The following is a 14,808-nucleotide window of genomic DNA, read 5'->3' as shown; positions in this document are numbered from 1 at the left end:
ATGAGAAGTGGGCTACTGGAACAAGAAGGCACAGGTGGGCAAGAGATTAAAATAGGGCGCTTTTGGAATTGTTGGAATGCTACTATGCAAGTAACCCCAGCGGAAGGGGTTACATAAATAGGATGAGGGACCTATGGATTCTTCGCTACCCAGCATCCAGATTGATTGCAAAACAACCAGTAGCTCAGTGTTCCAACATTCAGAAGAAAAAACTGCTCTCACTGAGAAGAACTAAGGGCTCAGAGAAGTACTCAAGAAGATGTGGAGTTGAGTGGCTCCGGCAGAACCCAGGAGCAACATCTGAGATCTCTGTCCAGAAGAGCGCAGTCCTGGCACAGCAAAGATACTGCACAGGACCTTCAAGCTCCAAGGCCTCTGGCAGACAATGCAAGCTTGAAGGATAAAGGGTACCCTGCAGGGGTGAGAGGGGATTTTCTAAATACTGCAATATATCTTTGTCTCCCCTTGGTCAGTGCATACTGTTCAGTTCCCTGGTCTTAGTTTCCGTGTGGTTCCTTGCCAAGAGTTAGTTGAGTTAGTTTTGTCCTTATAATCCTGTTGGCCTATGGCTTTTTGCATCGGCTGAATAAAGGGCTAGCCTTTTGTTAACTTCCACCTGCCTTCCTGTGTCTGCATTTGGGTTCATTTGGGTTGTACAATTTATGGATGTTAGTTATGGAAGTTATCCGCTAATTTCTGGTTAAAAAGACAACAACATGGCAGTCTAACATGATAACACTGAGGTCTCAAAATGCAAAATCCAGAAACCAGTGGGTGAACACATACTGGGCATAACCTTCTTCTCATTTACAGTGAGCTTCTTATATGGCTATATATTTGGTCTGACCACTAGCAACTGTGTGTGCATTCACAATAACACTTTAACCTGGACAGAAAGTAAACATCATCGGTATGATTACCTGTTAGAGTGGCTCAGGGTAGGTCTGTCTTGGATCATAAGTCATGTCAGGAATGTAGGGCTCATGGAGGTCGGGGTCTAGCGGCAGGGTGTCCAGTGGCAGATCAGCATAGCCATATGGGGGGTAAGAGCCATCTAACTCTGAGATGCAGACAGACATAACCTGAGTGACTGGTGGTTTGTATTTTTCAAACTATTCAAAATTAAAAACACTGCTCCTAGAGTTACAATGAGGATTTTCTGTCAGCACTATCAAATTAAAACCTTCAGTTCACCTCCATTATGGCTCTTAATTTTAAATTTGTTTTGGAAATTTTAAATGCCATCCCCACACAAACATGGATACATACTGTTACAGTTTCATTGTATCAGATTGTATGATGGAGGGAAGTATATAGACCAGGGGTAGGCAACCTTTCTGATGATGAGTGTGTTGGAATTTAAATATATATACTTAGTGCTTATTTGATTATATTGTTTTATGTATTTTAATAGGAGAGGGCCAACTTTGAGTGTAAACCAGGTCGCAGGCTGACAGGAAACTGCATGCTTTTGCAGAGCTTATGAGGTGAAGACAGAAAGTGAAAGTAAGCAGTGTTTTGATCAAAACTTAAAATGTGTGTGACGTGCAGCGGACATATATATATAACCAGGCTGGCACTGCTGCTTTCAGACCTGAGCTTGTGTGTTCGTGTGTTCAGGTCTCCGTTCCCGGGAATGTAAAATAAAGATCATTTGTTTGAGCTTTGACCACTTTGAGCCGTGTCTTTCTTTGCCGTGAAGAATACAAAGAACTGGATTTAATAAGTGCCATCTAAAATTTCCTCAGAAGTCAGTGTGCCATATGATTGCATTAGCAATAAATTTAATAACATCGGCCCATAAAAATCACCATCGACCCACCGGTATGCCTGATGGCCAGTCCAGCTATGGTCGTGTCATCAGTTAACCCTTCGCGTGCCAGCTGTGGCACGTGTGCTCAGGGTTGCTGACCCCTGATATAGACAGAGGAAACTTTTTTAGCTTCCATTTCCCCCCTGCTTTTCTTAGCAATCATATTTTTTCAACCATCCCCTCTTCATCATCCCCTGAAGACGGCCGTAGTGATAAAGAGCACAGAAACAGCTCTCACTAAAGTCATCAGTGACTCACAGAGACTTTCAGTTTTAGTTCTACTATTTCACTGCTGCCTTCAACACTGTTGATCATGACAATTTCATTCAAAGACTTCGTGACTCAGTTGGTTTAACAGGTCCAGTTCTCAGTTGTTTTTCATCATATCACATCGAATCATATCATATCAAAATCTCTGTTTTAATTAGCAGTTTTAGACCTATATATAAATATTTTCTCAGTGGTTCCTCAAGGGTCTATTTTTTGTTTATTATTCTTTAACCTTTACATGCTTCTTCTTACTACTCTCACAAACAATCATCTAGCCAATCTTATGTTGATGATATACAATTGTGCTAATATTTTTTTTCTTCTGATGATTGAACCTCTGTTCACAAACTAATGAGGTGCGCCGATGACATTAATTTGTTGGATGCCTCAAAACTTTTGGGAATTAAACAGAGACAGAAATATTTGCTGTTGGTCCAAAATGTTAGAGACTGACAAACTGCTCATATATACTACCCCTGTCTCTGAAACAAGTCAACAACCTTGGCATCATTTTGGAGAGTTTTAATAGTTACATCAAAAAAGGTCACCACAATTACTCTCCTTCACTTACAAATATATGGTTAGGTTAGAAAGGTTAGAAAATTCTAGTCTCAAACTGACTATAAGATATTGGTCCATGTATTCATATCAAGCAGGTCTGTTTGCAGGATTATCCAAATCCTGATGTTCATTCAATACGTAGCAGTCAGAGTTCTTGTATGCAAAAATCTGACCATATTCCCCCAGTATTGAAGTCACATTGTTGGCTCCTGTGATCTATGTCCTTTCTTTTGAGTGGTGGTGTGACTACAGCACATTTGAGAGAAACAGAGGTGAATGTTGGATCTACGGACAGGTCGGCCACTGAAGGTATTTATTAGTGGAAAGTGTTATAGCACTAAGAAAAATAAAGAAAATAAGCAAAAGATGCACATTTTGGAGGAAAAGATAGGTAAATGGAAAGACAATTAGCAGGGAAATTTGATGATAATACATTTAAAGAGATTTGTTGGCTTAAGGGTAACCTTCATGAAATTTATAACAGAAATGCGGAGCATGCAATCTTTCATCTTAAAACAAATTTGTATGCGAATGGTGAGAAGACAGGCAGACTATTAGCCAGACAACTTAAGCAAATAGACAACCAGAATGTTATCACGGCAATTAAAAAGGATGATAAATTAGTTATATCCTCTTTGGAGATCAGCATGATTTTTTAAAATATTTTATCAAGACTTATACACGTCTGATAACAAAGTAAGTATGGACCTGCTGAACACGTTCTTTGATAAAATGACAATACCACAAATTTCACAGGGGGTAGGGACACATGGGAAATTCCCCTAACAGAGACAGATGTAAAGGAAGCTATCCATGCAATGAAAACCAGAAGGACACCGGGAATCTCAGCTCAGCTTCTCAGCAGTTTTATCACAAATTTATAGATTTGCTATGTTAATTTTTAACTTAAGTATAACATGAAGCTTTTGGATATGGACTGCTTCCTGTAAGTTGTATTTAGGCAGTAATATCACTAACTCCAAAAGGCGATTTAACTGATCCAGGTATTTACAGAGTGATAGGTTTAACCAATGTGGATTGCACAATTCTATCCAAAGTATTAGCAGCAAGGCTGGAGGTTGTACTACCAAAAAATATTCATAAAGATCAAGTAGGGTTTGTCAAGAATATAATATAAGGATAATATGAGGAGATTACTACTCCTGCTGTGGCTAAACAGAAATAACACAAATCCTGTGTTGGCTATATCTTTAGATGCACAGAAGGCTTTTGATAGGGGCCAGCTTCCCCGCTGACCCCAGCAGGCCTGGGCCCCATCAAGGCTATGGGGCCCAGGCTCATCTGGACCGGGGCCCACAGCAGCCTGGGGCAGCCGGCAGTTGTGATTTGGCGCTATATAAATAAAATTGAATTGAGTTGAAATGGCTTGATTAGGCAAACATTGGGCAGGGAAGACTGATATAGACTGGATTTTAATAGAACAAGAGCTTGCATCTCAGTTCACACCAATCGATATTTTATCACCAAAAGTAAACAAACAGTGTAAGATACAAAATCCTACTTTGAAGTTTTGGAAAACACAATGTGCTCTGAAACACAATTTACTTACCAAAGTACTTACCATCTGGAAGATACGTAGGCTCCAAAGGAACTGCAGTATGGGCCTGTGAAGACATTGTTAGACATAAATACAATAATACATTTTACTCGAAAAAAGTAAAACATTACCTATTATTTAAATGTAATACATTACATCACTTAGTTATTCCCCAGAGGAATCACTGCATAATATGGCCTGAGATGTATTATCACATAATTAGCCTTTAACAGTATAAACCTTAGGCCACAGTCAAATAATAAAATTAATTAATAATTGAACCTGATGACTTCCAGTTATACCACAGCAAGTAAATAATATTAGTAGATCTAAAAGGAGACAGGCATGCTAAGTTTCTGAATCTGTCAAGTCAACTAGTAATTATCTGCCTTTGCCAAATTTTAAGAAAGAGCAGGTTGGAAGTTAGTCCGCAGATGATTAAGACAAACCGAAATGAGGTTAACACTCTTTAAGAGTGGGTGTGGCTTTTGTGCCAACACCTCTGCACACAAAAGCACACAGACATCCACAAACATAGGTATTTTACCATTTCCCAGGCAGCAGGGTCATGCTTGAACAGCGAATGTGTAAGCTCCACTGACACTCTCTTCCTGTAGTCGGAACTCTTGTCTTCTGAAATGCGGAACAACACTGCTGCGGCATAGGTAGCTGCAGGGAGATGGCAGCATCAGTTATTTACAAACAGAATTAATTATCAAGTCCTTTCACGAATGAACATATTTTGAGTGTAAGGAAGCTTCTGTGTTACAGAAGTGTATATGCATATAGATCCATGATGGACTGTGTTCCTAAACCTCTGGATGGGGCCTGGGATGTTGAGAGCTCTGCACAATATCTTGACTGCACTCTTTTGGATACAGACCTCCAATCTTGTTCCTTAAATCTGCCGGAGCCACTCTTCAAGTCTACCACTGGGACCACTTTGGACTTTACCTTCCACATCTGCTCCAGATATTCCTTCAGCAGAGGGCACTTTTGGATTTCGTGGTAGTTGGTGTAATGTTTAGTGGAAGTTTAGTGTTTAAATCGATGACTGTTCCAGTCTGCACGCCAGATATCCTTGGGCAAGATGCTAACCCCAGGTTGCTCTCCGATCCATCTATTGGAGCTTTAATGTGTGTGAATGTTAGATAGAAAGCACTTAGGAATGTATAGAAGTTCTGTATGAATAAAGTGCTTTGAGTGCTCAGGTAGAGTAGAACAGCACTACACAAGAACCAGTCCATTTACCAGAACTAGTCCAGCTGTTGTTGGATAGGATTGCCACATCTATCACAACTGTGGTTTTCTGCTCCTTGTCTAGTTCATTGGCCTACAGCTGCTTTTTTGTCTGGAACTTGTAATCCCACAGGACCTTAATCCTGTTCATCTCAGCAACCATTGGTAGTATCTTGGTGTGTTCTTGTCCATATGCTGCACAAGTGTTCCTATATACTACCCCAGACATTTGGTTGTGCTTCTCAGTGTATAAGGTCCCAGCTTGAGTGTTACATCATGCTACCATTAGTTGGATAGCCTCCAGGGCACCTATGCACAGCCTGGGTCCTAACAGGTGTGTTAGACTCCAACTCTGTGCATCTGGTGCTTATGACCTGTTCTTGTGCTGCCATGATCGGAACCTTTTTGCTTTTAGTTCAGGCTTTAATAACCGCTGGTAGGATTTCTTGATGTCTGCTACTTACTCTGTCAATGACCCATAGCATGTAGGTGCTTGGCCGTCCATAACTGCTGCTCTTCCTCACCTTCTGTTTTCAGCTGCCTGAGGCATTTTTGGAGCAGATTGGTGGATTCTAAATGTTTCATCCTGGACTCATCCTGGCTCTGACGTTCACTAATCCTCATGGCTCAAGGTGCTGGACTTTGGGTGGAGACCTCAATGCACCTCCTATGGTCATCTAATTATTCCTGCTGAGTATGTGATGACTAGTAGGGTCTATGTATTCATGGCTTGGATTTTCTTCATAGCATTTATCTGGGTTCTCAAAACCTGTCTCATCTTCTGGAGCCATTTGGCTGTTACTGAGATTTGCACATTGTCATCATAGTTCATATTGGCATGTGGGAGACCCAGGTATTTGTAGTTATCCTGTATGTCTGCTGTTCTTTCCCTTTACAAATCCACCCATTTAGTCTGCATCAACGTTCCTGTCTTTGCATCCATTCAGCAGAACATTCTTGATGTGAGGCAACAGTGCTAACCAGCACCACCATGCTGCCTCATTTACAATTCCACTTTACCTTTTCTTTTCTTTCTTTTCCTTTTTTATTATTATTTTAAGGAGCATAAAATAATCCAGAAGAACAAGGGGCTGAAGGAATATCTGTAGCAGATGTGGAAGGTAAGTCCAAAATAGTCAAAGTGGTGGGAGGGAGCTATAGATATATCTGAGGTATTTTAACGGGCACAATTGGCATGGCCTACTAAATGACTCATAAGCTACATTTCCAGTTTCACCCATTATTAAATGCAGCAAATAGCACTCATGATACACTGACAGGTTTTTCCCACATTCATCGTTTTACTATCAAAAAGCCTTGAGCTTCTTTTTTCTTAACTTACAAAAGAATAAAAAGCCATAGTGGAAATAAAAATTGAACATAACGTCTTTGGTGTCGGATGAATTTTGTTGTTTCAAGCAACAAGTTTTTCTCCTGCTAAATTTTCAGAACCTACCAATTCCCTCGTTGTTTGAGTGCAGCAGCTCCATGAGTGGTGCTGATGCTCCTTCTGCATCTATGAGCTCTGCAGAGTGTTTGTCCAGGGCTAGCTCACACAGTACTCCTGCAGACACTCTTTTCACATTCTCCACATACGAATACAGCAGCTGGACAGACACACACAGACACATAGATACATAAATCCTGACATTTCCCAACACACATTACTTTTTTGGCTATCCTTATTACCAAAAACATTAGTACCTAAATCAGTGCAGATGCTTTGTATAGGTGATTGAGGCTTGTAGTAAAAATCATTTTAGTGCTAAGTTACATTAGAAAAGCTCTATATAAGTAAGAGTCCACTTACACACTGATGCCAGTGTCGTGAGAATCCGAATCTGAATTGTCAGAATTTTTAAAGTTGGCTTTTTTGTGTGACGCACACAGCAGGAAACGTTCACCGTCAGAGGTGTTTTCTTTACTGAGTATACTTTGTGTGTTTTTGCAAGTCTTACTAAATCACAAAGAAGACAAGATGCACTTAATTCATGTTTGCCATGCCAGCAAGTTCTGTTTGCCCGACTAGAGTGTTTTTTGACACAAGACAGTGATGTTGTGGTTACTGTTGGATCACAAAACGAAGGTTCTGAGTTTGAATCTACTGGCTAGCTAGTAGCATTCTTTTTTGGGTTGCATGTTTTCCCTGTGTGAGTTTCAGAGGTGAGAAGCAACTAAGTACAAATATTTTGTCACTGTAATGAAGTATAATTTTTAAGTATCTGTACTGTACTTGGGTATTATTTTTTCTGACACATTTGAATGTTTTAAAGGAACAGTCAGTCATTTTTTAGGTTATTTAACAGGAAAATATCCCTTAAATGTGTGCCCTTCAAGGATATCTGTCATGTGGACTGGAGCAGCCATTCCAATTACCAGCCTTCTAATTAAATTGGCCTCTTGGGTGCATGTGTTGGTGTACGTGAGTATATGAGCTGTAAATAGTGAGTATGACTTATAGTATAACTCGAGTGCTATTAAAACTGAGGGGACACAAGCATGAGACCCTGGTCAAGAGTGCTCATCTACACGTCTCCCCCCAAACCCTCCATGTCTAAGGTGCATGTAAAATTGAGAGGCAGATACCAGTGAAGACGTGATTAGGACTGCCTTGGCAGCTCTGCCCATTAACCACTGGGTAACAAACCTGCCCCCAAAGGTCCTTTGTGTATGGTTATGTGTCATGAAATGTAATGACTGTAGTGTAATAAAAAGGAGGGACAGATGGCTGCACATCACAGCCAGGAAGGCCATGTGGATGGCCCTACCAACTGTGGTCTATGCTCCACAGTTACACATGTTCACTTTAATTTTTGGAATGACACTATCATCCTAGAGGTATTCATTGAATGAAAGACGAAGAACTCAGCTATGAGGGCTCTGAGCAGGACTCACATTATCTCTGTTTTATCTAGTAGTTTTAGGTACTTGTATAATCTTTTGCATTTAGTCATTTAATATTCATGAAAGATGAAGTTGAAATACTTTGTCTAGAAACATCAGTCTGTCACAGAAAAACTGATGTTCAAATCTACTAGAACAACTTTAGCTGGACATTTATATTTAGGATGGAAATATATGAAATCCTACTGGCTTTAAACTCCACAGTGTGTATTTAGTGGTATGGGAACCAAATGTTTTTAGCAAGAAAGTCAGCAGTTTCTGTAGGAGCCTGTAATCTTAATGACATGTCTGCCTTGATGTGACTATTGTTGTGATTTGGTAAATGGAGTGGTTCTTATATAGCGCTTTTCTACTCTACTTGAGCACTCAAAGTGCTTTATACAACGAACTCATTCACCCAATCACATCCATTCACACAAGCACCTTTTTAAAACTGTTTAGTGCTTACTGTCTGACATTCACACACATTCACACTCCGATGGATGCATCGGAGAGCAACATGGGGTTAGTGTCTTGCCCAAGGATATTTGGCATGCATGGATCGAACCATCGGACCTGCTCTACCACCTGAGCTACAGCCACCACCATTTGGCAGTTTATAAATAAAATTGAATTGAATATGCATGCATGTGAATGTACCTGTACAAACAGTGGTATGGTCTGCATGCTGGCAATCTCTCCTCTGTTTATAGGGTCTCTGGCCAAAATATGAAGCGCTCCTGTGCAGCCCTCTACTATTTCCTCCATGCGAACGCCATCCTGAAACCAGGAAAAGTGAAGAAAGTCATGCATACAACCATCAAGCAAAGAAACAAAGCAGAGGACCTCTAAATACAGTAGAAGAATTATTATTAGACCTTTTGTTTTATTTTATTTTTTGACACATCATTGTTAGTAGGTGCTTGGAGAAAAGCAACATAAATACTGTGATGCCAAGGATTCCCAGCCAAGTGTCAGAGGGTTCCAACAATGTCACTGCTCATGATCAAATAGTTGATCTCAAACATCAACATGCTGTTGTAGTTTTATTCAGCGTTAGTCTCCCACTGTACAAAAATAAGCAAAACTGCACAATTACTTTTAGAACGTTTGCTTCTCTCTCTGCCCCGTAGTTTTCATCTGAACTTCAGCAACTTAAAGCTGCCCTCGTGCACTCCGCTCTTCTTCAGCTTCCCTTCTGTCTCTTCCACCTGCTCACCTGACTTCCATGGGACTCAGAACCTTTAGCTGTTCTCCCCCAAGATTTTGGATGCACTTCCCCCAGATCCCCGGACTGCAAACTCTCTCTCTACTTTTAAATCACATCTCAAAACCCATCTATTCAAAATTGCATACCCTTCATCATGATTCCGTTTTAGTCAATTTTTTATTACCTTTTTTAGCTTTTATACTTTCGTACTTGTTTTTTATTTTTCATATACCTTATTTTTTTTTATTTTTTCGTACTAATGCGAGGTGACCTTGAGGGTCTTTAAAGGCACCTATAAATAAAATGTATTATTATTATTGTTAATATTATTATAATAAAACAGCTTTTATAACTTTCACTGACAAAAAAGTCACAAATTATAAACCTAATGGAATAAAACAAAGATTAATATGAAAAACAGAAGATGAACCATCTAGTCCTCATATATGTTTAGAATAGCTCTGAACTGGCCTTGCCTTAAACCGTCACCATCAACTGCAGAAGTCTAGGCTCAAAAAAACTGAAATCTAAACTTAGATTATTAAATCAATGTCACAGCTCACCTGTGAGCAATAAACATTAAATAACTTGTTGAGATTCAATGTTTGTGCATCAGTAGTGGGTCCTGCAGTACTAAATGATACCAAAGAGAGCGGCTCACTCCAGGTTCAACATTTCTGCTTTATTTCACATTTTATACTCTGCTCTGTTTGTGCGCACACAGCGAATGTGTCTTTGTACTTGTACTACTCATGCATGTCTAAATTCCAACCCCGCATCACAGATGAAACCTGTCAATGCATTCCTGTTATCTTCTTTCTACCTACCCTCATTTCCTTACTTATGTGAAGATTGGTGGCTGAATTTCCATGTGTGTGTGTGTGTGTGTGTGTGTGCGCTCTCCATACCTGGTATGTGTGCTGTGTAGAGGAGGCATGTCTTTGTGTATCCTGGTGAGCTTTGAGCAGCAGGTTCACCAGTCGTGGAATTGCACCTGCCTCTCTCAGTGATGCCTGATTAGCTGGGCACAGTGCGAGATTCCGGATGAGTCCAACTGTGGCCTGGACACAGAAGAGAGATCAAGACTTGTTTCTGAAGGTTATACATGTAGCAAATCCAAATGGTACATCCTGTTACTGTTTGAGCATTCACTCATCTGCACTAAAGTTTGCTGACCAGAGTGTGGTGCTACATATCTAAGGAAACCACAAGGATGAGAGAAAAAGTTTTCTGCTGCTGCTCATTGATAAAGTTGGGCTGAGGTTAAGCATCCTGACATCAGTGACAGCTCAGTTCTGTTTTGCTACCACTATTAACGCTCTGTAGTTTTCAAGCACTACATGCAGGCTTGCTGATATTTCAGAGGGAGTATTTCCTCCTTCAAAAGTAGATACATGTTATATTTATATGAACGTTCAAAGTTCCCAGTCCACCACACTACTATTAGGTCCAATCATCCCCAGGACCATAGCAATCTTTGCAAACCATATATATATATATATATGTGTGTGTGTGTGTGTGTGTGTGTGTGTGTGTCAATTTTTGTGTGGTGGAACTTCAGGTTCAGCCAATATGATGCCAAAAAGTGCACTGCTGGAGTTGTCACTTGAGGGTCATCCCAAAATCTAGTCAATTTTCACAGACACCCATTGTTAGCTATTGTAAAACTGCGGTCAACAATGTAGCAGCAGTTAGATTAAGGCAGATATGTGGACATCCGTTAACAGTGATGTCTACCTGTTACCTGCCCATTTATACTTGCCTGTCTCTAGTCCATTCTCTCACCCTTTAATGAAGCCACTGTGGAGTTGTCAGAGGAAAAAAGCATATCAGGTATCAAGTATTATGACAAATGGTAGAGCAGATGCTGGAGTAGGCAAAGCAGTCAACAGTCCTACTGACACAGGAACTGGGTGAGCACTTCATCAGGCTCCTAAGAGAAAAGTTTCAAAACCTGCAAAGCACGATCATCATGCTGCTGGCCACCTCGCTGGATCCTCGCTTTAAACAAATTGGTTTCTTTAGCCCCAGAATGGCCAGTGAGGCTGTCAAAGGACTAACATCTGAATGTACTACTGTTTTGATGTCCCGGTCAACTCCAGCAGCAGCGTCAGCATCAACATTATTACAGGATGCCGTAGCTGACAGACCTGGTAATTATTTTTACTTTGTTTTGCAGCCAGTCTAGATTACTTATGTGCCTTACACAATCTGTTTATGCTTCTCAGGAAACAAACTTTGGTTATTTAGATGCCACAGTAAAGGAGACCCAGAGAAACCACATCATTGCTGATACCACAGTGGAAGTCCAAAGATAGTTGGCAGAAGCAAACATTCCCAGAATGGAGGACCCACTTCAGTTTGGAAGGGGCAACATAAGATTTATGCCAACTTGTACAAACTTGCTGTGGAGTTCTTATGCCTCATCTGTACTCCTCTGAAAGAAACCCCAGGACAGTTGAACACATTTTGTTCCTGAATAAAAACCGTTTAAAAACAGTTGTTCCCCTGTCATTATTAATTATTTAAATGTTGACAAAATTATTTATTGATAAACATTTGACAGTTAATATTAGGTTCAATTGTATTGTCATGGTATATAGCCTTATTACACCAAACAAAAATAGAAATTTTGTTTATATGAATGAATACATGCATTTAAGATAAGTTGATTTCTTTTACTTGGCAGTCTAAAATTTTGCAACATATTTACCTTCATATTTTATCATAGTAGGCAGTAGCTGAAATTTGGAGAATCACAGCATTTTGAATTCGGTCAGTTAGAGCTCTCCACTGCTTATTGGGCAGTACTCAGGATCAGAGAATGCACTTTTTACACAGGGAGCCGATCTAGACTTCCAGTATCCAGACACAGATCACATACCTCACTTCCTAAAAATAAGCCTGAATTGAGTTGGCAATGCTGTCTGACTGAGCATCAGAAGTGCAACCAGCACTTCTTTGCTTGTGTGTATGTGTGTGTTTCTCTGTGTACCGAATAATGTGTGTACCACTATTATTTGGGTATTAAAGCTGTGACATCCAAAAGCCCCACTGCTGCACTGTGAGTGTGCTTGCTACCGGAAATACTCACTATCACGTGAAATGTGGATTGATTGTAGAAAACAGTCCAAATAGTGCCGTGAACAGTTATGCAATATATTACCTTGTTTATTTATTTGTATTCTTATATCCGACTGTTTTATGGAATTCCTGAAAATATTGATCTTTGAGTGTGTGTTCAGGTGCAGTGGTGATTTGAGATCAATTCTAATATCAGCATTCCCACTGGTGGCATAGATGAAAATCTAATAGTAAAATATACTTCACTGTTACTGTTCACTGTTATAACTTACTGTTTTTATCACGTATTAGGACTCCACACTGATTTTCAATTGGTTACAATTTTTTTTTGTTTTCACTTTTTGACTGGCACCTTCTTTAGATACACCTAAAAATGCTCAGTCTGCTGTTGCAGCATTTATAATCAGTGGGCATTTGTGTTGTGTTGCAGTAGAAAGCAATTTTGCAATCCAGTGTGACCTCTTACCAGTGATGGGAATAACGGCGTTAATAACGGCGTTACTTTCTTCAATAACGAGTAATCGAACTAATTACTATTTCTATTGTTACAACGCCGTTACCATTACCAAGAAGAAAATGTGGTGCGGTCGCATTACTATTTTTCAACAAACAGAAGCCGTCTTCCGCTTACCGCATCTTATATCAGTTGTATGGAAGTAGCTGTTTATGTAAGTAATCTGGACACTACAGCTTTAAGCAGCTGCGCGCGCTCGCGTGGACGGCAATCACAGACGATCACTTTCTGGCACAACACCTGGAGCTAAGGGGGCAAAACGATCGCACGAGTGCTGCTGTTTAACTGAGGAAGAATAAAGTAGTTGTGGTAAGCCAATCACACGACCACTTTAAGATGACAAAGCAACAAGGTGCCAGTTTTTAAATTGTGTTGATAGGCCACGTAAAACCAGAGTCATGATAAACAATATATACGCGACATTTTTTCAGCGAGACCTCTCTGCTTATGAGCAAAACAAAACAAAAACAAAACAAAAACCAGCCCGTTTGTGTTGGTGGAAAAATGCAACATGCCGACCAATCAAAAAATGATACGGCAACATGACATTTGGTTGTTTAAGAAGAGGGGGAAGTTTTTGGAGTGTGTTGTCTTGTGTAGTTAGTGTGTGTTGTGTGTCAGAACAATGAGGCGACTGCTGAATGAAAACAGGAGTGATGCTGTCAGGCCCGCAGGTATCAGGCTGTGATGTTCTCGTTTATAGTAGACAGAAATAATTTTTTTGGAGAGGAACAAATAATTTGTGTGGCATCTTATTGAATGCAGAACACCTGATTGTTATCTAAATAGTTTGAAATGGTTATTTAAAAAATCAAGGTAAAAGGTAAATGGCTGCAAATAACTTTGTTGTTTGCAAAACTTGTGCATATGATATTAAAATCAACAATTTATATTTGCATTTAAAGTTATAAATATGATTCAATAAACATGTTTGTGGCTGTTACAGTAAAAAAAATATTTTTTTGTACTCGGATTTTATGTTTTTTTGTCTGATTTTAGATCAATTGTGTTAATACAGTCTGTCAAAATGAAAACATAACTGTAAATTCAGACACGTGAGGTTGTGCTGAAAAGGATGATGCCAAACAAGGCAAAGTAAATAGTTTTTAAAGGTGAAATGCAGAGGGAAAATCAAAAGTAGTTAAAAATGGCCAATTATACCCTGGACCCCATGGTTAAACTTTTTTTTTTAAAGTAACACAATAGTTACTTTTCAAGTAATTAATTACTTTTAGAATCTTGTAACTCAGTTACTTTTGTGAAGAAGTAACTAGTAACTATAATTAATTACTTTTTCAAAGTAACTTGCGCAGCACTGCCTCTTACATACAAGTGGAACTCAATGTCAGATTGAGAAAGGTAAAGGGATCATATAAAACATGAGAAAACTGATCCTCAAGGATCAGTTTTAGGCCCTATTCTTTTCTCATTGTATTTGCTCCCTCTAGGCGCAATCTTTGAAAAATACAATATTGCCTTTCACTGTTACGCAGATGACATACAGATCTATTTTGAACTTACTAATGAGCTTGCTGTGTCTCTGCATTACTTTCGAGAATGCATGCGTGAGGTCAAAGAATGGTTCCTGAGTAATTCCCTTGTCTTAAACGATAAGAAGACTGAGATTGTGGTGTTCGACAGTAAAATCCCTCGTGTCCAACTTCGTGCTGCTTTGG

At 39.6% G+C, this 14,808-nt stretch overlaps 1 protein-coding gene across 1 annotated transcript in view; it reads right to left on the bottom strand.

Moving 5' to 3' along the window:
- Positions 1–920: 920 nt before the first annotated feature.
- LOC146670762 (junction plakoglobin a-like) overlaps positions 921–14,808 on the bottom strand; it is a 125,649-nt gene continuing 111,761 nt past the window's right edge. Inside the window, exons 12-17 of the mRNA XM_085402832.1 lie at positions 10,443–10,595; positions 8,985–9,104; positions 6,898–7,048; positions 4,750–4,871; positions 4,227–4,269; positions 921–1,060 (exon numbers count right to left, since the gene is read on the bottom strand). Coding sequence (XP_085258958.1) covers positions 924–1,060; positions 4,227–4,269; positions 4,750–4,871; positions 6,898–7,048; positions 8,985–9,104; positions 10,443–10,595 — 726 coding nt within the window. The 3' untranslated portion in view covers positions 921–923. The remainder of the gene's footprint in view (positions 1,061–4,226; positions 4,270–4,749; positions 4,872–6,897; positions 7,049–8,984; positions 9,105–10,442; positions 10,596–14,808) is intronic.

Source organism: Rhamphochromis longiceps, linkage group LG4 (genome assembly GCF_057381845.1).
Source record: "Rhamphochromis longiceps isolate RC_006_pf linkage group LG4, R_longiceps_female_GT1.1, whole genome shotgun sequence".
Taxonomy (NCBI): Eukaryota; Metazoa; Chordata; class Actinopteri; order Cichliformes; family Cichlidae; genus Rhamphochromis; species Rhamphochromis longiceps.
This window is presented reverse-complemented; position numbering and strand designations above follow the sequence as displayed.